The sequence below is a fragment of the Peromyscus maniculatus genome, chromosome 3 (assembly GCF_049852395.1).
Source record: "Peromyscus maniculatus bairdii isolate BWxNUB_F1_BW_parent chromosome 3, HU_Pman_BW_mat_3.1, whole genome shotgun sequence".
Classification (NCBI taxonomy): domain Eukaryota; kingdom Metazoa; phylum Chordata; class Mammalia; order Rodentia; family Cricetidae; genus Peromyscus; species Peromyscus maniculatus.
Genome location: NC_134854.1, coordinates 112,753,047 through 112,778,900, shown reverse-complemented (window position 1 = coordinate 112,778,900; position 25,854 = coordinate 112,753,047). Strand labels below are relative to the sequence as shown.

General features: G+C 53.3%; 1 protein-coding gene across 6 annotated transcripts in view; it reads right to left on the bottom strand.

The window, feature by feature from the left end:
• The window catches only part of Slc41a3 (solute carrier family 41 member 3), a 52,385-nt gene that overhangs the window by 20,128 nt on the left and 6,403 nt on the right, over positions 1-25,854 (bottom strand). For 5 of the 6 annotated variants that reach the window (XM_006972528.4, XM_076567330.1, XM_015988840.3 and 2 more), the window contains exons 2-4: positions 24,817-25,119; positions 6,254-6,361; positions 4,846-4,917 (exon numbers count right to left, since the gene is read on the bottom strand). In XM_006972528.4, the coding sequence (XP_006972590.3) occupies positions 4,846-4,917; positions 6,254-6,361; positions 24,817-25,119 (483 nt within the window). Of the gene's footprint in view, positions 1-4,845; positions 4,918-6,253; positions 6,362-11,405; positions 12,269-24,816; positions 25,120-25,854 lie in introns of those variants that run through there. The other variant, XM_006972529.4, reaches the window with a different exon arrangement.

The window sequence follows — 25,854 nt, the reverse complement described above, 5'->3', positions numbered from 1 at the left end:
GGGGATGTTGTGAATGTGTTGCTCTGATTGATTGCTAGATAAAACGCTGATTGGCCAGTAGCCAGGCAGGAAGCATAGAATAGGACAGAGAGAGAGAGGAGAATTCTGGGAAGTGGTAGGCTGAGTCAGGAGATGCTGCCAGCCACCATCATGAGGAGCAGAATGCAAAGTACGGGTAAGCCACAAGCCACGTGGCAAGGTACAGATTAAGAAATGGGTTAATTTAAGATAGAAGAACAGATAGCAAGAAGCCTGCCATGGCCATACAGTTTATAAGTAATATAAGCTTCTGAGTGATTATTTTATAAGTGGGCTGCAGGACTGGAGAGGTTTGGCGGGACCCTGAGAGAAACTCTCCAGCTACAAGGCTATGGCCCCTGAGACAGAGCAAGGGTGTGGGAGTCTGGCATAGGGTACTCGGTGGCTATCTTCAGTCTCTCTGGGGAGCCCACACACACCATGAGAAGTTACACAAGTTCACACTGAGGGGCTGGAGAGATGATTAAGAGCAGTTAAGAGCACCTGAGCTCAGGCCGGGCGGTGGTGGCGCACGCCTTTAATCCCAGCACTCGGGAGGCAGAGGCAGGCGGATCTCTGTGAGTTCGAGGCCAGCCTGGTCTCCAAAGCGAGTTCCAGGAAAGGCGCAAAGCTACACAGAGAAACCTTGTCTCGAAAAACCAAAAAAAAAAAGAGCACCTGAGCTCTTGCAGAGGACCCAGGTTCAATTCCCACAACCCTCATGGTGTTCACAGTTGTTTGTAATTCTGTCCCAGGGGATCTGATGCCCTCTTCTGGCCTCTATGGGTACCAGGCATGCACATAGCACACAGGCACACATGCTGACAAAATACCTATCTACATAAAATTAAAGGCAAAAAAGTCTCATGCTGAGAATAAACGACTATTTAGTGCTCAGCCCTATCCAAGACACGGACATTAGCCTCCCCACGGCTCAGGGAATGTCACAGAAGAGGTAGCAGAAGAGCATCGGAACAGGAGGGTGGGACAAGAGCTGTGAAATGCCATCTTCCGGGCACGGCCATCGGAACAGGAGGGTGGGACAAGAGCTGTGAAATGCCATCTTCCGGGCACGGCACTCATGAACTCACTGCAGAGCTATGTTCACCGGCCCGAGATCGCGCCAACAAGACCAGCCACTGCTCCAGGAGGCGGCACTGATTGGACTCAGTGGGTCACCATAAAAGAGCGGGGAGGGCATGAAGGGGAGAGGGATGTGTGGGTGGTGTTCAGGAAGGTGTGGGTGAAAACAGAGTGGACATGCTCAAGGTACACTGAACACATGAGAGAAACTGTCAAATAAACTCTAGAAATTATTCTAGAATTTCACCTTTGGTTTTTGTGACTCAAATTTAAGCCCTTTTAAAATGGAAGAAACATGTCATATGTAAGCTACGTCTGAGGCAGCATGTAATGTGGTGGGATATCTGTACCCTGTGTGAAGGTGTACTGCTGTGACTAGTGTAATAAAAGGCTGAATGGCCAATAAGTAGGCAGGAGGTTTAGGCGGGATTTCCGGGGAGAGAAAGGAAGAGGAGGAAGAATCTAGGCACATAGGAGATGCAGATAGGAAACAGGAGGTGCAAGATGGAAGAGAGGTAATGCCATGTGATAGAATGTAGATTAATATAAATAGGTTAATTTAAGTTATGAGAACTAGTTAGGAACAAGCCTAAGCTATAGGCTGGGCTTTCATAATTAATATGAAGTCTTGCATCATTATTAGTGAGCTGCTGGCCCAAAGAATAATCCAACTACAATGTAAGTCTAGCCAGGCCCAGGAAGGCTTCATAAGTCCTGAAGCTCTCTATGGGAAAGGTTCTAGAAAGGCTGGAGCCACATGCCAGTGCTGGGCATTTGTTACCCCCTCACCTGACCCCCTGCTATGGACCTGAATGCTGCTTTCATCTCTCAGCTACTCAGCCACAGGCTTGGTTCTGGCTGGTAAGACTCAGCCCAGGTACAGAAGGCAAGAGAGAGCATGGACCGGGATAGTAGGGTGGGAGGCACATCCACTGTAACCAAGAGGGAGAGGGCTGGAGGGCCACACGCACGCGCACATGCACAGACACGCACACACACACACACACACACACACACCACATACCACATAGCACACACACACCACACACACACACATACACACACACCACACACACACACACACCACATATACCACACACACACACCACACACACACCATATACCACACACACCACATACCACATAGCACACACACACCACACACACACACATACACACACACCACACACACACACACACACACACACCACATATACCACACACACCATACACCACACACACACCATATACCACACACACACATACACACACCACACACACACACACCATACATACACACACACACACACACACACACACACACACACACATACACACACACCACACACTCAAGAGGGAGAGGACTGAGGGGTGGCACCTGGGGGCAGCATAGAGCTTGGACTAGAGTGAATATTCAGTCTGAACAATTCAGAACAGCAAGCGCAGAGGAGAGCTGTTCAAGGACGGACTGCACATGGAAAGGCAGCAAGAGGGGACCACTCCAGCTGGATGCAAGGCTGCTGAGGGAGGCAGGGCTCCTCTACACAGAGGAGCTGCAGAGCCAAGCGCAGGAGGCATCCTCTGGCTTCCCACACAGACAGAAGCAGCTGCAAGAGGCACAGGTCTACTGGCGTCTGCAGGGAGGGAGGAGCAGAATCAGGGCTCCATTCAAATGCGACTCTGAGGGAGAGGGTAACTTGGTTTCCAACCTGGTCAGGCAGGACGGACCAGTCCTCCCTGGGAAATGGCCGAGTGGTAGTTAGCTTTCCATCAGCCATTACAAACTCCTTGAGACACTCAACTTAGAAAGGGAGGAGGTTTGCCTCGGCTCAGAGTTTTAGAGGGACCAGCCTTTGGTGTGTTGACCCCATGGCTCTGGGCCTGTGGCAAGGCGGCATCATGGAGGATGCAAAACAGTTCCCCTCACAGTGGAAGCTAAGCAGAGCAAGCTGGGGGCTGGGGACCTGGTTCGTGTTTTTGTCAACAAAAGGAACCGTGGAGGTCTGAATAAGAATGGCCCACAGGCTCATATACTTGAACGGTTAGTCACAGGAAATGTAACTCTTGGATAGGATAGGATAATCTTAAAAGGATTAGGAGGTAGGGCTTGTTGAAGGAAGTGTGCCCCTGGGGGCGGGGCGCGCGGGGCGCGGGGCGGGGCAGGGGGCGGAGCGGGGCAGGGGCGGGGCGGGGCAGGGGCGGAGCAGGATGGGCTTTGGGGTTTCAAAGGCCCATGCCCGGCCCTGTTCTTTCTACCTAAGGATCAGGTTGTAGCTCTCAGCTACTTCTCCAGCACCATGTCTTCCTGTGCGCAGCTGCCGTATTGATAATGGACGGTAGGGTGGGCAGGGAGAGGGCTGGAGGGTGGTACACACACTGTACCCGAGAAGGAGAGGCTGCAAGCCCCCAATTCCATGCTTTCTTGCCTTGGTCATGGTGACTTTTCACAGCAACAGAACAGCGAATAAGGCAGGAGCCTCAGCTGACAAAATGCCTCCCCCATCAGAGTGGCCTGTAGCCAAGTCTGTGGGGGCATTTTCTTCATTAATGATTGACGTGGCCTGCCCATTATGGGTGGTGCCACACCTAGGAAGGTAGGTCCTGGGTTGTATAAAAGCAGGCTGGGCAAGCCAATAAGCAGCGCTCTTCCATGATCTCTGCTTCAGTTCCTGCCTCCAGGTACCTGCCTTGAGTTCGTGTCCCGACTTCCCTCAGTGATGGACTAAACACTGTAAGCTGAAATGAACCCTTTCTTGCTCGGGGTACTTTGGGACACAGTCTTTATCAAGCAGCCTGACTAAGTCAGAAAAGCTCACAGGCAGCGCTCCTCCGCCGCAGTGGGCTAGGCCGGTGCCTTCAGCAGAGCCGAGCGCAAGGAGGGGATGACGAGACCAGCTCTAACTTGACGTTTGGGGGACGCCTCTGGGAGAGGCAGGGTTCTGACCTGGACAACAGGAAGAATAGGTGTCACCAACAGACGAGGACACACAGCCCTGGCCAGGACTACCCGGTTGACCTCAGTCCACATCCCTTGTGCTACCGGGGGTTGCCTACCAGAGAAGCTCAGAGACCCTGGACCACAGTCCCTACAGAGACAGCTGTATGTCCAGCCTTCCTTCTTGCCTGGGCCTGTCTTGCCCTCATCTGTTCCTGCCTTGGGTACCCTGGCTTCAGAGGGCCTGGCAGAGGGAGGCACAGTGTGAGGTGGGCATGCGGGCCTCTTGCAAAGGCTGAGATAGGACAGGTTAAGCGGCAAGAGCAGCACTTATGGGGGGATTTCCAGGCGGGAAGCATCCCTCAGGTCCCAGAAAGATTAAGTGAGGTCGCTGGAAGAAAGCAAACTTGTTGTGTCCATCCTGGGAACACCAGTGACGTGGGGAAACATGGTGTTGGTTTGCATGTGGGAGAAAGGCCACGAGCAACCGCAGGGCATGGCAAATGCTGAGTACATCAAATCCCCCAAGGAGCTGGCTTAGAAGGCCGGTAATGGGGAAGCTGCAGGGACCACAGACCTGAAGGCATCTCCAGGCAGGTATGGTGGCTCCCTGTGATGATCTCCCCTATGCCACAGATAAGGTCTAGTGGACAGATGGGTGGACACATAGATACCTGTCCTCCAACTTTAGTCCAGAGTACAGGGACAAGGCCCACATGGCCTCCCCCTTATTACCCAGAAAGCCCCATGGCTGCAGACCCATGTGGGAGGGGGGAAGGGGAGGCACTGATGGATGCTCCAGCACTCACCTGAACCACAGCGAGGTTGCTGCTGATGATTCTGTACCTCTCCTGGCGGTCATCGATTTGCCCGGTGTTGGCCTAGCACACAGAGATAAAGGCAGCGTCAGTGTGGCAGGGCTGGAGAAGCCAGTCCTCCGGGCATAGCCAGCCTCTCTCTCCGGAAACAAGTCAGAACTCAGAACGGATTAGGCCACTTGGCTTTATGGACGGTGTGACCTGCTCCCACTTAAGATTTATTTCCTTTTTAATTATGTGTATACGTGTGTCTGTGTATGAATATGGGCACGTGTGAATGCAGGTGCCCAAGGAGTCCAGAAGAGGGTGTCAGAGTCCCTCCCTGGAGCCAGAGTTACAGGCAGTTGTGGATGGCCCAATATGGGTGCTGGGTACCAAACCTGGGTCCTCTGAAAGAACAGTGTGCTCTCTTAGCTGCTAACTTGGTCTCCGGCCTCAAATACACCCTGCCTTTTATGATTTGGCCTGGACTCTTTTTTTTTCTCCCCAGGTTTTGTTTATTTAATTTTCTGTGTATGGCTGTTTTGCCCGTGTTATATCTGTGCACCATGTATGTGTAGTGCCTGTGAAGGCCAGAAGAGGGTGCCAGATTCCCTGGGACTTGAGTTACAAATGGTTATGAGCTTTCCCGAGGGTGCCAGGAAACAAATCTAGGTCCTCTGGAAGAGCACCAGGCCATCTCCTCAGCTGCTCTGGCCTCTTTTGTGGAAAAGCAGCACTATATAACTAGAGTTGGAGATGCCGGCCCCCCACAGTGAACAATGGACATTGAAGGCCTGCATCCCTGGTCCTTCACCAGCTTTGGGACTCTCTCCTCAGGCCCTTGAACACACTGTATTTCTTTTGGCTACTGCCCTTCTCACATGCAGGATGCCCAATGGCCACTGGAGCAAGGGGAAAAACTTCTGTATTACCAGGAAGGAAAGAAAACCACCCCGGGGATGCCTGGGATAGGCAAGAAGAGCTGGCCGAGGCAGGACCTGGGTTGGCTACAGGGCCAAGTGTAGACAGCCACAATGACAGGAGACAGGAAGGGTCTGAAGAACGGAGGTGGTTAACGGGCAGCTGAGACCCCCTCCTCGTTCCCTCCCCAGAATCCTCCCTGAACCTATACCGCCTACAGAAGCCTTCATGTGGATGTGTCCGGGGTGTGGCCTGGGGTCCAGGCAGCGGCAGGCAGACTCTGGGGAACAGGAAAGTCATCTGACACCGAGGCCGAGGGAGAAATCTGACCAGGGCACTGTGCTGGCCCCTCAGGGGAGCCGTGGAAAACCACATAAAAAGCAGGGAGGAGAGACCGGAACAGCCTGTGTGCGTGGGGGCTGCAGAGAGAAGCCGAATGAAGGGAACATCCTGTCCCCAGACTGCAGGTGACCAGAGACATGCAGCTGCCACTTACAGACGTGGAGAGTCGAGACGCCAGTGTCATCTCCAGGTTTCCCTTCAGGCCCACCAGGGGCGGCACCAACGTCAGCAGGTCTTTAACCTCCTGGAACACTGACCAGTGCTGGGAGAGAAAGAAGAAGCAGGTGAGGGCACACTGTTGACACAGCTCTGCAGATGTCCGCAGACAACCTTGGTCATGACTGGCACCCCTGTGAATCAACCTGTGAGACCCAGCAGTGTCCTAAATACTTTTACTTTATTTTCAGTTTTTTGAGACATGGTCTCTCAACATAGCCCCGGGTATCCTGGAACTCACAGAGATCTACCTGCCTCTGCCTCTCGAGTGCTGGGATGAAAGGTGTGCGCCACCCCATGCCCAGCCTAAGCGGTTTTAAATGAAACAGAAAACAAGGCATTTTAAATACCATTAATCAAATCAGCAGCAGTGGCCTCCAGCAAGCTCCCTCCTGCCTCCCATCCTTAGAGGCCTGGAAAGCTCCAGGACTAGAATGGAGGCCAGAGGTCCAGCCTGGCCCAGCCCGAAAACGTGCTGTTTACTGTGATGTGGGAATTTTGCATGCAACAACAGTTTTATAGAAATGTGAATGTGTCACCAATTCAGAGTTATTTCTCTTAATTTGGGAGGCCTTGAAACACTCTGCAAAACTAGCTGGTGGGCCACTTTGTCAGGGTCTCAGTCACCACCCAGCACCCTGATGGGCCCTGGGCTTTCCAAAACAGAAAAGTCAATTTGATGGAGACCCTGCATCTCCTTCAAACATAAAAACAATAAAAACTGAAAAGGCAGAATAGCTGGGATGTTTCAAGAAAGCTGGGAGAGAGAGGAGGTATTTGTGGCGATGGAAAACACCTCCCCACCAGCCCTCAAATACCCACAGATCTGACGTAAGTATGACCTCTATGGACTAAAATCTTGAGATTGCAGGGCTCTAGGTTCTAGGCCTAAAGATAAATTCTTCCTTTTCTCCAGGGGTCAGGAGGCCTGGGCTCTAGTCCCCACTTCCCCCAGCTAAGAGCAGTTAAAGGTGCACAAACATGTCACCTCTGGGGAGCAGGAGTCACGCCCGGGCAGAAGTATTCTTGGGGGCGTGGCGGGAAAGGACCAGTCAGAGGTTCCACAAATGTCTTATCCCTGCGTTTATTGACTGTGTAGGAGCAAAATGTGGTCTCAATGTGCATAGCTTTTTAGTACTAAGTCTGAACGTTTTACCACGCTCATAACTTTTATTCCCTCTAGCAAATGTTTTTGCATTTGACAAAATTTACCCATTTGTTTGGATCTTTTATAATAATGACATGAGCCCTTTAAGAAACACAAGCTTTTTCCTGCCCTCAGATGAAGGACTATGTTGGGAGGCAGGGGCCCCCCACCTGCAGGGGCCCTCCTTATCAGTCCAGCTACTGCCTGTTTGCTGCAGCAGGGGCCTCAGGCCTGCGAGCAGCTGCCTATCAGCCCTGCGCACCCCTCGGGCACGTAGCACATACACCACCACACACATACTCCTACCCTGGCCAGGGTTGTCTGACACACCCCGTCCTTTCCATGCTCTCTGTTCCAGCCCTCACCCACGCTCCTCTGCCTCCCCCACATCCTGGTGCACGTTCTCCCTACCACATACGAGGAGAACTAACACACCTCCTCTTCCTTCAGCTCTCCCCTCTCTCAGTCCCAGGAACTCCGGACCAAGTTCCAGGCTCCCCATCACAGCTTGGTGGTATGTCACGGCTCAGTGCAGCCTGGCCATGGAACTGTCTTCCTGAAGCCTCAGTGACCCGCCATGTGTGAATGGGCTCTTCTGGCTCTGTCTGCTACCCCCTCCGCTGGGTAGGACAGCCTGAGGACGAAGTGCACACAGAACAAGCCTGACTCTGGACTTGTTCCCTGCCCTTCATGATGCTGCTACCCTGCTGGTCTCCCTAATGACTCCACCGTGGTCCCACTTCAAGTCCTGACCCAGTCTCACTTTGGACTCTCCTCTCTCTTTACACCTCTTTTAAGGCCGGAGTTACTTCCAACAGCCAGCCCACCTTCCCCATGGGGCAGCACCCCACAGGGGAGGAAGGGAGACTTGATTCCATTGTCCTAGCTCCCGCTGGTGGTGCTGCCTCGGGTTAGGACTGAGACAATTCTGGCCACGGAACTGACTGATGGGGATGGGGATGGAAGCCAGCACCTTGCATGAGCTACAAGAGTGCGCTATGCTAGACTATATCCCCAGCCCTGGGCATGAGATGTAAGCCACGACTGATCGTGTCAGGAATCACAGGACAAGAGGGTAGACAGGCTGGGACAATGTCAACAGAGACTAGCTAACCGGTGTCCCTGCCCCCCAAACTAATAGACTGCAGCCCTAACTCCCAGGACCTCCAGATACAAATGTTTAGAGACAGGATCTCCAGAGAGAGGCTGAGTTAAGAAGGTCATGGTTGGGTGAGCCCCAGTCCTACAAGACCGGTATCTCACAAACAGAGATTAGGGTAAGATGCACAGGGAGGGGTGACCATGTGGGCACAGGGAAAACATGGCATTACTGGCTTAGGATGCCAACCCTGACAACACCCAATCTCAGACTTCTAACCTCCAGAGCCACGACACCGTCAACGTCTGTGGGGCACACCGCCTGGTCTCTGGTGTTCTACAGCACGCTGGACAGACTAAGTCGGGTGATAAAAGGGGTAATGGTGATGTCACTGATCACCCAGCTCTAGGGTGGCGCTTTCTCCAGGCTTCTTTTGATGTCCTCTACGCCACCTTCCCTCTGGGCTGACTGATGCCCTGGGCTCATCTGTCTCCCCAGCATCCCACCCATCTTATGGCTGCAAGCTGACCACACTGGAACCTCAACTCACCATCTCCAGACTCCTGCCCCTCCTGCAGATGCCCCTGGGCCTGTCCCCACGCCTGCCCACTTACTTCCTGTTCTGCCCACCAGGATTTAACCCTTTATCCTCTCCAATCTGACTTCAAGTTACCCTCACTTTTAAATTCTGCTAATACCCTCTCAAGCAACACTTTAAAGGTATCTGTCCCTGATGCAGGGGTGGGGTAGGGCCGTGTATGGGGAGGGGTGAGGTTTATCAGCAGTGGTAGCCTGTGGTACTGGGAGAGCGCCTCCCTTATTTTCTCCTCCCCCACATTGTTGATGCTGCTGCCAGGATTGAGCTTTGGGACATAAATATAATCACATCACCCAGTCGCTTCTGACCCTGCGCTGCCAACTCCACTCCTGAGGATACACCCAACTTGGGTCATTAAACTTGTTGAAGAATGTGGCTGGCAGCATCACACTTCACGCACAGCCAAACACCAGCACGGGCTGTCAGAGGGGGGCCACATGGCTAAGCAGCCAGTAGTCGGGCTGGTGACCCCGTCCGTCCATATTTCACCATGCAGTACGCACCAGACAGTTTGCACACGACCGTGCTGTCCTCCAGCAACACAAAGACAACCCTCACTGGAAACAGAATCAGTGCAAACTCCAGCTCCTGGGCAGAATGGACAGGGCCCCTCACAACTAGCCAGCCACTGTCCCTCTCTTCACAAACACACACTCCCACACGTCCCCAGACCTCATCAGCCCTCCGCCTGGAGCGGGCTCCTTCCCACAGAATGCAATGTGGAAACAGCCACCTTGTCCTCCGAGGCCCACTCAAATGGTCCCGTCCTGTTCCCTCTCAAGACCTCTGACCTGCAGGAGGAAGGAGCTACCTCTCCTTCACACAGGCTGCTCGCCACCTCCACCCGCTGCCCAGGTCCGCACTGACTGACCCACAAGCAAGCCTTCTGGGCGCCTAGAGCAACGGAAGCATTGAGGAGGGAGGGAGGAGTACAGGCAGGCTGGGGATAGGTGACCTCATGCCGTCTGGAAACGCTGTGCAGTCTGGAAAGGCCCCGTCTCTGGGGATTAGCATGGCTGCCTCAGGTAGGGGCAGAGGATGTCACGGAAGGAGGTCGCACAAGCTCTCTGGGAACAGGCTGACCCCAGGATTCTGAAGACCCGGTGTCCCGTTGTCTGAGGTGAACAAGCAGAGACCAAGTGTCCTGGAATTACTGAAACCCCTCCAACCTCCAGAAGTTGGACACAGGTACCCAAGGGGACACTGTGTGTCCATCATGGAGGAAATGCTGGGTACATGGAGGAAGAGGAAGCACTACCTGAGACACACACAGGGGTTGAAGATTAAATGCAGTTTTGAAGATTTAAAAACAACAACAGCAATGTCAGGGCTGGGGTGGAACCCAGTGGTACGGTGCACGGAAGGCATGATTCTATCCTCAGCACCACACGCGCACACACACACACACACACACACACACACACACGCACGCGCACGCACGCACGCACGCACGCGCACGAGACACACGGAGATCACCTTCCTGAATTATCACTCTAACTCTGCCAACACCTTGATTTCAGACTTCCAGCTTCCAAAACCATGATAATTTATGACGGGCATCTTTCCTCCATGTCTGACATTTTGTCTAGTTTTCCGAAAGCAACCTTAACCTCTGTAACACATGCTGCAGGTAACAGACAGTGGAAATCACTCAACCATACAGGCTCAGGGTGCCTGGGAATGTGGGAGAGGATGTCTCCCTCCAAAAAAGCCTGCCAGATGGAGACTGCCACCCTTGCCAGGGAGATCTGGGGACATATGCAACTCCCATGCCCAGCTCTGTACCTTTCTCCACCCTGAAGGAGCTACATGGGGACCCTTGGAGAGGTGGGTCTGTCCATTCAGCTCTGTCCATCACCCAGACCACAGAGACCAGCAGGCATGCACTCAGGCACCTGGTGCTCACAACTCAGAGAGGCAGGTGCTCTCATTACTCCTGCTTTACAAAAGGGGAAACTGAGGCAGGGAGCCATTGAAGACTCCTGTACTGAGTTGTAGCCTTGCCCAATAAGCTTACACTCCGTGGCAGGAAGGAGACGGAGGCTGCCGTGGGCCCTCTCACACAGGCTGCCTTTTGAGGGCTTTCAAACGTCATCGCTGTGACCCTTAAGATGCTGGGAGCCCAATGTACCTTCTCACCGGCACGGCTGCCACTGGACCCAGCTCAGGGCTGCCGCCCACCGGGAGTCCCCTGGCTCCTGCCCCGGACCCTGTCTGCCCCCTCTCCCTTGAAGCCCAGTACGTACTTGGACGGTGTTCATCACCAAACCAGCTGTCATCATGCCCAGGCCCGACAACAGTATGGGTATGGCGACCTGGCATGTGGTGGTGAGGACGGACTCGGGGAGGACTCCATGAGGGGAGCGGGTGAGCTCACAGCTGAAGCCTCGAAGCTTCTTGCCCTGAAAACGGAACTCAAGGCTGAGCTGAGTGACGACCATGGCTGGGCCCCCTTGTCGAGCCTGATGCCTCTCCTCCCTGCCCACCAGGGCTCTCTTCGGCGGAGGTCCACACAGACAGACGCTTTCCAGGAAGCACCACAGTCGGGTCCCTGACAGCCCCTTGGCTGAGGGCCAGGGCAAAACAATGCCAGACCTGCTCAGAGCCTCATTCGGGAGGAGGCTGCCAGTGTCTTCTGTTCATTCCACTGGTCAGGTTCTCCTTAGGGTGCACCGTGTAGCGGCCGGGACCTCCCTCTGCCAGCCTGCCAGGGAGGCTCGCTATCCCTCAGCGGCGACCTTGACAGTGTCCAATAGTCCAGCCCACGCTAGCCAGGCTGGGCAGGAACAGAGCCCACGTAGGCCTGGCCCTGGTAAGCACCCACGCAGAGGTCAGCACCACCCTCTGCACACGAGCCGTGGGCTGCTTTGCCTTGGCCGAGAACGGCCCGAGACCACAGCTCCAGGCATACTCACCCAGGCCCACGTGGGGGGTGGGGGTGGGCTCTATCCTGCAAGGTCAAGGACTCCGTGGGACTGCAAGATGAAAGCGACACTTGTAGTCAGCTCCGTGCCAGTGTCCAGGGGCTCGTGGCCACAGTCTGAGGCTGTGCTCACAGAGGAACTGGGGCCCTGCTTTCCCCCAAAGGCTGCTCCTGCTTAACAAGTCTGAACAGGCTCTGCCGAGCCCCACCCTTGGCCTAGAGGGGGAGGGGTCCGGCTGGGAAGCCACAGTAGAGTCTAGAGGTGCTGAGGGTACCCCCTGCATACGCCATGGGCCAGGAAGAGCACTTCCAGGCCTAAGGGCTGAGAGAATACAATCTGAGGCCTCCACCAGCAAAGGCCCCGAGCTGAAGGTCTGACTGACCCCCGGTAACCCAGGGTCCACCTCTGGGTCTTGGCCTCCCTCTGTCCCATTCCTACCGCACTACCCCCTGGGGCACCTTGCCTCCTTCTCCTCTCACAGATCGTTCACCCCTGCTCAAGTCCAAACCCCTTTTATCTCCCCAGGCAGAACTTCCTCACTAACTAACTGCCCCCCAATCTGTCCGCCCCGGAAATCCTCACCACATCTTCACTCTCTTCTGCTCGTCTGTGGGAGTTTTAAGCCTGGCACAGGGCCAGACATGCAGGCTCTAAACTTTGGCCCTGGTTCTGGGGGGGCCACCCCTACATGTCCAGACTGCTTAGCCTGTAGCTCCTGCCACCGCATGGGGCAGTTTCTGGGGCTGCCTGTCTCTTGGGACACTCGTGTCTGAAAGCCAAGAGGTCAGGCTACATGGGGAAGCTGTGTGCAGGTGAGTGAGGTACCCTGGGCCCAGGACCTGCACAGGCCGGACAGGCGCTGCCATGGAGATGCTGAAACTGAAGGTCAGTGACCAGAGTGAGTGCTACGACAGGAGCTTCCAGGCTTGGGATGCTGAGCCATACAGCAGCCTAGAACTGGACCCCAGAACCTTGTCCACACTCTAGATTTTCTTCATCCCAGATGCACCAGCCCAGCACTCCACCAGCCCCCAGCCTCTCCACCAGCCCAGCCTCTCCACCAGCCCCAGCCTCTCCACCAGCCCCCAGCCTCTCCACCAGCCCCCAGCCTCTCCACCAGCCCCTAGCCTCTCCACCAGCCCCCAGCCTCTCCACCAGCCCCAGCCTCTCCACCAGCCCCCAGCCTCTCCATCAGCCCCAGCCTCTCCACCAGCCCCCAGCCTCTCCACCAGCCCCCAGCCTCTCCACCAGCCCAGCACTCCACCAGCCCCCAGCCTCTCCACCAGCCCCAGCCTCTCCACCAGCCCCCAGCCTCTCCACCAGCCCCCAGCCTCTCCACCAGCCCCCAGCCTCTCCACCAGCCCCCAGCCTCTCCACCAGTCCCAGCCTCTCCACCAGCCCCCAGCCTCTCCACCAGCCCCCAGCCTCTCCACCAGCCCCAGCCTCTCCACCAGCCTCCAGCCTCTCCACCAGCCTCCAGCCTCTCTATCAGCCCCAGCCTCTCCATCAGCCCCCAGCCTCTCCACCAGTCCCAGCCTCTCCACCAGTCCCAGCCTCTCCACCAGCCTCCAGCCTCTCCACCAGTCCCAGCCTCTCCACCAGCCCCCAGCCTCTCCACCAGTCCCAGCCTCTCCACCAGACTCTCCACCAGCCCCAGCCTCTCCACCAGCCCCCAGCCTCTCCACCAGTCCCAGCCTCTCCACCAGCCCCCAGCCTCTCCACCAGTCCCAGCCTCTCCACCAGACTCTCCACCAGCCCCAGCCTCTCCACCAGCCCCCAGCCTCTCCACCAGTCCCAGCCTCTCCACCAGACTCTCCACCAGCCCCAGCCTCTCCACCAGCCCCCAGCCTCTCCACCAGTCCCAGCCTCTCCACCAGCCCCCAGCCTCTCCACCAGTCCCAGCCTCTCCACCAGCCCCCAGCCTCTCCATCAGCCCCAGCCTCTCCACCAGCTCTCACCCTCTTCCATGCTTCCAGACTGTTCCTTTCAGCTTCCTGTTCAAGAGCAAGCACCTTAAACTAATTTTTCTTTCTTTCTTTTTTTGTTTGTTTTGGTTTTTCGAGACAGGGTTTCTCTGTGTAGCTTTGCGACTTTCCTGGAACTGGCTTTGGAGACCAGGCTGGCCTCAAACTCACAGAGACCTGCCTGCCTCTGCCTCCCAAATGCTGGGATTAAAGTCGTGCGCCACCACCGCCCGACTTAAACTCGTTTTTCATGGTAGTTTCTTCCAAAGTGCCTCTGTCAAGCCTCAGTGAATATCTTCCAGGCAGGCGAGCTGAGCCCAGACACCCTCACTGCAGCCCCACATCCAATCTGTTGTCCTCAAAGCCTCCCATCTCTCCCCTCAGCTCCAGCATAGGGAACCATCTCCGTCACGACCCTGTGGCCTCTCACCTATCTCCCCCAACAACCAAAACTTGCTTTCCATATCAGCAACCCACATGGGCATTCTAAGAAGGTACCCTCACACATGAGCCTCACCTTCTGACACCCACATCTGAGCCATCTCTGTCCCAGTACACATTCCCGGTAGACACCCAGAAGGAACTTCTCATGAACCTTCTGTCGTGTTAAATTCCCCACACGGTCGGCTGGCCTCAACAGTGACTGGCTTTGTAGCCACACGAGGTGCCTCTTGGTCTCTGAGTGCCACTAGTTTCCAGCCAGAGTCTCACAGCTCCTTACCCAGAATTCCTGGGTGCGAGCAAGCACTATGATGGCCCTGTGGAAGTATGAACAGGAATACCTAACCATTCTTCCCAAGAAAGGGGCTTGTCCGGGCAGCCCTGCTGTGGTTTTGGGGCAAGGAAGTTCCTCTTGACCATACTCTACGAAGCCCTGTCATGGCCGCTCAGCAGGCAAAACACCTTACTGTATTCACAGCATATGACACCCCCTTTTTTTTTCAAATGAGGAACTGAAGGCCCCAGGAGGGTTTGCCTTCAATCACAACGTGCACTAACACTCAAGAGGTAACTACCCTTCTCCTCACCCCTCCCCACCACAGAGGTGTGGTCCAATGGGAGAGCACATGCCTAGCATCCCCCTGGGCAGCCCTCCCTATGGTCTGTGACCTGTGGTTTGGCTGGATCTGGACACACATGCGTCTGTGAAACAGCAGAGAAAGGAGCTGCAGATGCCACTGGTGTCAGGGCACAGGATGGATTGAGATAATCCCTGCAGGCTGGTGCTGTGCTGGCTGCTGAACACCAACCCAGGGAGGAGCCATCCTCAGGGGCAGACCAGCATTTTATGCTAGCATTGGCACCTTCCACAAGGCCACTCCAGCCTGGGGTCATACGTCTAAAGAGAACTCACTGAGTCACACACATTGGCTCCCTGAAATGCTCTCATCAGTACAGGAGAGAGAAATGGCCATTTCCTGAGTTAGCTCACCAGCCCTGAAGAAACGCAGAGGAGGAGAGGGACAGCGATTATGAGGGAGGTCGTTAAAACCAAAATGCTGAAGTGGTTACCTTCGGTGAGCAGGATTACAATGATCCTTTTTATTTCTGTGTGTGCTGACTATTGTAATCGCTTGCTTTTAGGACCATTAAGCTTTCAGCAGAAATAAATAAAAGAGCGTACTCGTGTGAGAAAAAGTACTTTCCCGGGAAAGCTGAGAACACCACACGTCAACAAGGCTTACTGGGTCACAGCACAGAACATCTCAATGTGATTTTAAAAATAGTTCCGGCACAGTGGAAAATCTCAGAGCCTGACTGGGCATCGTTCAGATCTGGGTCAAGCATCAAGTGGCGTCCCGGGTGACCTTGCACAGTCCTTCCCATCTCTGGGCCCCCAGCCTGTCCTACAGTCCTGGGCGTGAGGGACTGGGGGCCCATCGGCAGCTCTCAACTTTTATGTACAACGACCCGCCCTGGGAAGTAAAGTGTGGTGAGCGTGGCATGTGTGGCACCAGGTTCTGTGGCCAACACGGCGGGAGGGAGAGAGCACAGGGCTCTGGCACGCACGACACCGATGCTAGCTTCCGAGTCGGACACCGCAGCTGAGCTGTGCACCATCCCAGCAGTTTACAGATGCTGTGCTCTCGGCTACCGGGCACCTGGGTGGGAGAGGCTAGCCGGCCATGAAATCATATCCACGGCTCAGACCCCAGACAAAAGGGGACTGAGTCCTTCCTTTTCTGATCTCCTTTATTTTCTGGTCTGAGCCAGCAGAACCCAGGGGAGCAGGTGAAGAAGGCCTACCTCAGCTTCTCAGGTACCCTGTAGATTCAGGCCTCCTCACCAGCATCCCTGCCAAGGCCTTGGGCAACCCCCCTCTCCCGGGCTGTTCTGGCACAGCTCAGCTGTTCTCTGTCTGGCCCTTGCTGCTGTCTGGCACAGACGCATGCATCTGTTGTCTCTCCCCACTCAATCATGAGTGCTGCAGGAGTACAGCCTGTCTGTCTATCTTGTTCACCAGAATTCTGTGCATGGTGTCTGGCTCGTGTACACACAGTGTGTGTTGCCAGAACGAACGAACGAATGAACAAACGAATGAATGAATAAACAGAATGGCAGAAACAACAAGGAAAAGTAACCCAGTCACATGCTCATGGCCCTTAGTGCCCGCCTCAGCATCACAAGAGAAAAAGGAAGCTCCAGCATCCTTCCACAGGCAGAGCGATGACAATGCACTCACTCACAATACCCCAGCACTCACTCACTCACAATACCCCAGCACTCACTCACTCACAATACCCCAGCACTCACTCACAATACCCCAGCACTCACTCACAATACCCCAGCACTCACTCACAATACCCCAGCACTCACTCACTCACAATACCCCAGCACTCACTCACAATACCCCAGCACTCACTCACAATACCCCAGCACTCACTCACAATACCCCAGCACTTACTCACAATACCCCAGCACTTACAATCCCCCAGCACTCACTCACTTACAATCCCCCAGCACTCACTTACAATCCCCCAGCACTCACTCACAATACCCCAGCACTCACTCACTCACAATCCCCCAGCACTCACTCACAATACCCCAGCACTCACTCACTTACAATACCCCAGCACTCACTCACAATACCCCAGCACTCACTCACTCACAATACCCCAGCACTCACTCACTCATAATCCCCCAGCACTCACTCACAATCCCCCAGCACTCACTCACTCACAATACCCCAGCACTCACTCACAATACCCCAGCACTCACTCACTCACAATACCCCAGCACTCACTCACTCACAATACCCCAGCACTCACTCACTCACAATCCCCCAGCACTCACTCACAATACCCCAGCACTCACTCACAATCCCCCAGCACTCACTCACTCACAATACCCCAGCACTCACTTACAATCCCCCAGCACTCACTCACTTACAATACCCCAGCACTCACTCACAATACCCCAGCACTCACTCACAATACCCCAGCACTCACTCACTCACAATACCCCAGCACTCACTCACTCATAATCCCCCAGCACTCACTCACAATCCCCCAGCACTCACTCACTCACAATACCCCAGCACTCACTCACAATACCCCAGCACTCACTCACTCACAATACCCCAGCACTCACTCACTCACAATCCCCCAGCACTCACTCACAATACCCCAGCACTCACTCACTTACAATACCCCAGCACTCACTCACAATACCCCAGCACTCACTTACAATCCCCCAGCACTCACTCACTCACAATACCCCAGCACTCACTCACTCACAATCCCCCAGCACTCACTCACAATACCCCAGCACTCACTCACTTACAATACCCCAGCACTCACTCACAATACCCCAGCACTCACTCACTCACTCACAATCCCCCAGCACTCACTCACTCACAATCCCCCAGCACTCACTTACAATCCCCCAGCACTCACTCACTCACAATACCCCAGCACTCACTCACTCACAATCCCCCAGCACTCACTCACAATACCCCAGCACTCACTCACTTACAATACCCCAGCACTCACTCACAATACCCCAGCACTCACTCACTCACAATCCCCCAGCACTCACTCACAATCCCCCAGTACTCACTCACTCACAATACCCCAGCACTCACTCACTTACAATACCCCAGCACTCACTTACAATACCCCAGCACTCACTTACTTATAATACCCCAGCACTCACTTACTTACAATACCCCAGCACTCACTCACTTACAATACCCCAGCACTCACTCACTTACAATACCCCAGCACTCACTTACAATACTCCTGGCACTTACTTACTTACAATACCCCAGCATTTACTTACTTACAATACCCCCAGAACTTACTCCAGCCAGAAAGGCTCAGAGTGGCCTAACCAGGAGTCCCCTGTGGCTCTTGCTCTTGTGACCAGGTCCCCAGTCAAAAGCCCTCCTCAGCAAGTGGCCCGGGAACACACTTTCCTCAGTTAGGTCCCCAGGGAAATGTCCTCCATAGGGAGGGGTCTAGGCCTTGAGCCTGCCTGTCCCTGAACAGTGACTTTAGTCTGCTAGCCCAAGGGACCTTCCAGGGAAGCTCTTCTGCTCTCCTGCAGGAAGTGGCACTCACTCTTCCATTCCACACAGCAGGGCCTGCCTCCTCATCCTAGATGGCCCCGCATGTGTGGGGTAGCAGCAGGCTGTGACTGTGGGAGACTAAGAAATGCTGTGGTTCCTGCTTGCCCAGCTCTGGTCATTACTGGAGTCATTATCTCCATAGCCTAGAGTGGGATTCTTCCCTCGCCCGTGGGGCAGGAGGGCCTGGACAGTCAGTCTCACGTCGGAAGGCTTCCAGTACAATCCAGGGCACCTGTCCAGCTCTTCTGTAGTGCTCCTTGCTGACTAACTACATTCGGCTGCAGTGAAGCCTGCTGCATACAAAGCCTGCCCTCTCTTCATATGGCGCCTCCGCCTCTCACCCCAAAGCTGCTCTTAGCCACAGTGAGAAATATCCTGACTGGCTCTGCTCTGGGTAGGGCACCAAGGTCTGGCAGGCACTCCTTGGCACTCCTACCGCCTGGCTGGACTGACGAACTGCCTGATCCCCTGGGCCTTGGGGACGTGCTCTCCACCTTCAATTCAGGTAGTACCACCCAGCAATAGCTTCAAATCAGACCTCGGAAGAGTGAGGCTTGTTTTCCAAACTTAGGAAGGATGACGACCTTACTGCCTCTCCTCAGAGCGGTCCAACTTGGCCTGTCTCTAAAGCTGGGAAGAATGAAAGGGCTCAGGGTGGGTGACCACAGCATTAATGTGTTCCCATCACTAAGACTCTATTCACCACTGCCCACCAGTACTGAATGAATGACTGCAGCCATTTCTCGCTGCTGAGAGATGTCCCTCTGCTCTGATCACGTGGGTTCCACAGCCTCCGGCCACAGTGGGCCTCAGCATTCCAGAGGGCAGCAGAACGCACCTCACCTGTATTAGCCTTCGGGAATACAGGTATGACCCCCTCCCCCCCCGGGAGTCCTTTTCACACACCCATACGGGACAGACAAGTCACTTACTGAGGAACTTGCAGAGAAAAAACGGGACACTATCCCAAAGCTGTGCAAGCTGGGCCATGGAAGTTGGATTCCTGAAAATGACCATGATCTGGGGACCACACCACCCCTGACACTGTAACACAACAGCTTCTGACCTCTGGAAACAAAGAATCCATGTACACAGTTTTCTTACATCTATGCTAACTTGCCAAGGAGCCCACGGTGACTAGTCCCTTCTATCTCGTGCTTCTGCAGTCTGTCCACACTGCAATCAGTGAGCATCCCTATTGGAACCCCTGTTCACTGAAGTTCATGAAGAGACTCCATGGCCCCTGGAGTCTCTGGGCCATGCATGATGACCACCAATTATCCACTGGCTGCTGTCCTGCCCTGCACAACACACGGCTTCAATGACTGACCACATGCAGCATCTTCGGGAGCCCCAGCCCTGTAACCCTCATTGCTCCCCACAGTTCAAATCTATCTCATTTCAATCCCGCATGTCAGTCTGTTTCAAGATCGATAATGGGAACTCACGGAAAAGTGTCTCCCGTGTATACTCTTCAATGTTTGCCTTATGCTATTCTTAGAGGGGGTGGGATAAGAACCCAGTTGGGGACAGGAGACAGTTTCCACTGACCACCCAAGTTCAGGGCTTGTGGAGAGGATCCCTGCTCCCTGACAGCCTCTAGAGCTTGTTCCAAACCTATGAAAGGTTGTGCCCCTCGTCAGGAGATCCCATTCCTCTAAGCATCCCTACCCCAGATTTCAGACCATTGCACCGCACTCTTCTAAAGACTCTTGACATTGTTGTCTGTTCCATTTTCCAAGTAGTAATTCTGCTAGACTTTCAGAAAGAGAGACAGATGAAGGTGAGTCTGGCCTACCTGGGTGAATAGGCAGCTCCCAGGCGTGCTATTTCCCACCATTAGCTCTGACAGTGGATGAGCCACATGTCAATAAAATGGGAATGGCTTCCTATTATGATTTTAACGTCTCAGTTAAAAATTTAAAAACTGAGCCGGGCGGCGGTGGCGCAGGCCTTTAATCCCAGCACTCAGGGAGGCAAAGGCAGATGGATTTCTATGAGTTCGAGGCCAGCCTGGTTTATAAAGCAAGTTCCAAGACAGCCAGGACTGTTGCACAGAGAAACCCTGTTTCTTGAAAAACACAACAGCAAAATTGAACATTAGAGGACATGGTGTGGGGGCCAACCTCAAGAAGTCAGGAGCAGCCTGCACCTAACAACTAGCAGGGACAACAGAACCTCAGCTCTGTAACCACAGAGAGATGAACAGATGACAGCAGCGTGCCAGGCCAGCACCTGGCCATTGGCCATGGTCTGAGAAGAAACCTGGGAAGGCGGTCTGAGGGTTTTTATTGCTGTGATAAAGACCGTGACCAAAAGCAATGTGGAAGAAAAGGGTAATTTAACCTTTGTGTCTAGGTAACAGTCCATCACTGAGGGAGGTCAGGACAGGAACTCAAGCAGGACAGGAACCCGAAGGCAGGAACTGAAGCAGACACCATAGAGGAATGTTCCTTATTAGCTTGCTCTGCTGGCTTCCTTATACACCATCCTGGGCCACCTGCTGAGGATGGCACCACCCACAGTGGGCTGCCCCCCTTTCAATCAATCATTAATCAAGACAATACTCCATAGACTTGTCCACAGGGTAAACTTTTTTTTTTTTTTTTTTTTAAGATTTATTTATTTCATGTGCATTGGTGTTTTGCCTGCTTGTATGTCTGTGTGAGGGTGTCAGATTCTCTGGAACCAGAGAGTTACAGACAGTTGTGAGCTGCCATGTGAGTGCTGGGAATTAAACCTGGGTCCTCTGGAAGAATAGTCCGTGCTCTTAACTGCTGAGTCAACTCTCCAGCCCCACACAGGGCAATCTTATGGTGACAATTCCTCAACTGAGTTTCCCTCTTCCCATGTATTTTTACATTTGTGTCAAGTTGACAAAAGCCAACCAGCACACACCATGTGCCTACCCTTCTGGGTTATAGAACCATGAGCTAATGATGGCTGCTAAGCTTGTGGTTATCTATGACACAATAGAAAACTAACACGGAGACCAAGGGTTCCTGAGTCTGCTAAATCAACGGATGCCTACAGAAAGCCTGTGTTTTTAAATGGTTGCAATTAACTGAATATCAACTGACTCATCAAACTTCTCTGCCAAACAGCACAGTCTCTGCAGATGGCCAGTATCAACTTCTGACACATACAATGATAAACCAAAGCATTCCCTGCCAAAGCAGGGCCTCTTCCTCCTGTGAGGACATCATCTCCACCCTGATGTCCTTGTGTGTTCACTGTGGGACCTCAGAGGAAGGCACTGGTAGAAGGTAGTGCTTGAGGAGGACACAGGCTCTGAGCCATTCTAAGATTGCATCTGACTACACACTTTCTTAAAAAAACATCCTTAGGGCTGGAGGGATGGCTCAGTGGTTAAGAACACAAGCTGCTCTTCCAGAAGACCCAGGTTTGAATCCTGGCTCCACATGGTAGTTCTTAACTTTAACTCCAGTTCCAGGGGATCTAACACTTTCTTCTGGCCTCTGTAGGCACTGAACACATGTGGTACATATACATACATGCAGGCAAAACACCCATAAACATAAAATAATAAAGTATGCACAGTAAAAAAACACCAAAAGTAATAGATAGATAGATAGATAGATAGATAGATAGATAGATAGATAGATAGATAGATAGATAGAGCACCTTCACATTCTGTGAGAAATCCTTCACATTCTTTGACACAACTGATATACATAGGACCTCTAAAGATCAACCAGGACAAGGACAGTCACCCCAGAGATGCAGTATCTTTACTGACTTTTTAAAAATTGTGTATATGTATCCATGGTGCACACATGTGTGCATGTTCCTCTGCATGTGGAGGCCAGGGGCTGACATCAGGTGTCTTCCTCCATCTTTTAAGTCAAGTCTTTCACTAAACCTGGGCCTCATCAATTTGGCTAGATTGACTGGCAGCCAGCCCTAGAGATCCTCCATCTTTCCCCAGCACTGAAACAGTAACATGTCCCATCTGCCTAGATTTTTTTTTTTCAGACAGGGTTTCTCTGTGTAGCCTTGGCTGTCCTGGAACTCACTTTATAGACCAGGCTGGCCTCAAACTCACCTGCTTCTGCCAAGTGCTGGGATTAAAGGTGTGTGCCGCCACCACCCCGCTGGTTGCCCAGATTTTTATGTGGATGTTAGGGATCCAAATTTAAGTCCTCATACTTGAATGGTGAACATTTTATCAATGGAGTGATCTTCCCAAACACTTTTTCTGTTCTTGTAATAGAACCCTTGAGTCTAGCTAATTTAGAAAGGGAAAGGGTTAATTTTGGTTTGTGGTTCTGGAATTTGGGAACACAGTGTCATATAGTCAGCTTCTGGAGCTCCACGGACTGCACTGTATCACAGTGGAAAGGCACAGAGGGGAGGCAGGTGCACATGAAAGCTGGACATCAACAAGACAAGAAGCATGAGAAAACCAAGGAAGCCAAACTTACTTTATAACAATCTGGTCTTGGGACAATTCACCCACTCTGAGAGAACTACATCAATGCCTTTGTGATCCAGAGTGCCTCTTGAAAGGCCCACCACCTCTTAGCACAGTTATATCAGGGACTAAGTCTCAACACGATCTGTGGTAGGGACAAACCACATTCAAACACGACGTGTCCACAAAGAATATAAACCAGTATGGAGATACTCACTCATTCCTCATTAGCAATGCAAGTGCAAGCCACACCACAATGCACATGGTTGTAGCCTTGATAAGGCCTCCCACTGACTCCCGCTGCCCACTACTGATGGTCTCATACAACCCCTCCCACTGCACTGGGGACTGAACCTAGTGACCTGCTTACAACCAAGAGCCGCAAAGCTTCTACGATCAGGTGACCCAGATGGTCTTGCCGCCATGGGCTTCTTTGGCAGACTACACATAAAAGAGTCAGGTGCCTCACGGTGCAAGGACTAGGAACTCTCCAGGAACAGTGGTGAGGAACAGGGCCTGGGTCAGGCAGCCACTCAGGCAGTGAGCAGAAAAACACCCTGTAGCCTCGGGAGAGAGGAATCCTTAGCCCACAGCAGCTGTGAGCTTTTTAAGAAGTAAGACATTTTAATCTGCTGAGTTTTAGGCAGCACTAGAAATTAACACATGAAATGCAGTTTGCATCTAGCAGGTAGGTGTGTCTGTGCGCGTGCATGTGTGTGTGCTTGCATGTGCGTGCATGCATGGGCACAGCTGTGTTGGCAGGTGCTCGAAGGCCAGAGTGGGTGTTCTTCTCTATTGTTCTTGGCTTTATTCCTTCGACACAAGGTCTATCAGTGAACCTGCAAGCCTGCCATTTTGGCTAGGATCACTGGCCAGTGGGCTCCCAGGGTCCGTCTCTGTTCCCCAGTTCTAGGGTTATCTGGGTTGTAAGTGCACTGTAGCTATGTCCGACTTCTACAGGTCTTCATTTTCATCCCTGGAGCTGTCTCCCCATCCCCTGGCAGATTGTTAAAGATGAGGGAGGCTGGCAATGATCTGCCCACAAGTGTTGGGTAACAGGTATCACCTACAGTTTTCCCTGGACTAGAAAGGAGATCTGGTAACAGCCACATGCGGGGCCTTGGACCTTGTGGTTCTACTTGCAATAATATACCCACTGACTGCCGCAGGTGTGTGGGACATGGCTTCTAAAGTTCACTCATGGCAGCATTTGGTAGTGATATTACACTGAGTTGTTGCTATGGGCTGAACTGCCTCCTCCCCCCAACACCCCACCTCACCCCACCCCACCCCCACCACAACGCACATATGTAAGCCTTGGTCTTCTACACCTCAGGATGTGACTATTTCTGGAGACAGGGCCTTTAAAGGGGAAGTGGAAATGAGGTCATTAGCACAGACCTAATTCAATATGGCTGGTCCCCCCCACCCCATAAGAAGAGAAGGAAACACAGGTACAAGAGAGGCCTCAGAGGGAAACCACCTTGAAACGCCTTGACATTGGGCATCCAGTCTCTGCGATGGAAACAGATTAGCTTTATGCTCCTTACTCCCTCATAGAACAATGAGAGATAGGAAGTGGTCCAGGGAATCTGGGTGTATCTGTAGGGCGGGGCCAAAGTTCCATGGCCCCAGTCATTATCCTACTGTGCTTCACTTGGGTTAAGCTAAAAGAACCTCACCCAATACGTAGAAAAGATGGCATCCTGTTAGCCTCAGTTGCCCAGTCCTCAAGTTCCCTGCCCCCAGGTAGCTGTCTCTCACCTGGAAATAGTTTAGAAGCAAGCCAGCCCAGGATAGCCCCAGGCCTGCAAGCAGGAAGGGTAATAGCACCTGGAAGCCAATGACCAGGGCACCCTCTCTGCTGTGCTCGGCCTCCAGTGATTTGGGGTCCACATTTTGGCTCTCAGAGACCTCCTGATGTCCATCTTCTGAAGCCTCGGAGAGTCTTCCTGCACTGTGGTCGGGGGATGGCCCCAGTTCCTTCGGCCTGCTACAGCCTTCCAGCCTCCGCTGTCGGGCCTCCGTCCCTTCCATCGGCACACGGCTGAGCCCAGCAGCCCTGACCTGGGAGACACAAAGTGACAGGGCTGAAGGGTAGAACGCCTGACTCCTCAGGTCCCCTCAGACTCCATCCATCCACCTGGCAGCCGCCATTCAGGGCACCCCAAGTCCTTGCAGTCTCCTGTCACACACACGGGCCTGAGGATGGAACACAGCTCTTAAAGGACCGTTAACCGTACCCAGGAGTCGGCAGACAGTGAGGCTCCCTATCAACCAACCAATCAAAAACCTGACCCGGCACTGATTAGGAGCAGTACACTCATCTAGCATGTCCTGGCTTCTATCCTCAATACCACCACCCCACATGCATGAATGAATGAATGAATGAATGAATGAGCGAGCAGCAGAAAGTAGTCAGAACTTGTCAGAACTCTGGGAATCAAGCCAAGGCTTGTAGCAACCCAAGGACTATCAGGAACACTGTGACCTTCATCATATTAGTGACATTCCAACTCCCTCAGTCTCGCTGCCTTTAGTGTGGACGATGGCTGGCTGGGAGGGGTATTTCTGTCCGCCAGTGTGATTCGATTAAGAAGTGCCCAGGGCATTGCTGAGGCGTGGCTTGCAGAGATGATCAAGCCTTTCTGTGGGCTGGGGTCTAAGATTGAATAAAAAGAGAGGAAGGTGCTTCCTAGACTGCCCAGATGCCAGCGAGCTCCCGCCTGTGTGCCAGTATGCCTTCCTACCACAATGTGCCATGCTCTCTTAAGCCTGAGCAAAAAATAAATACCCCTCGGG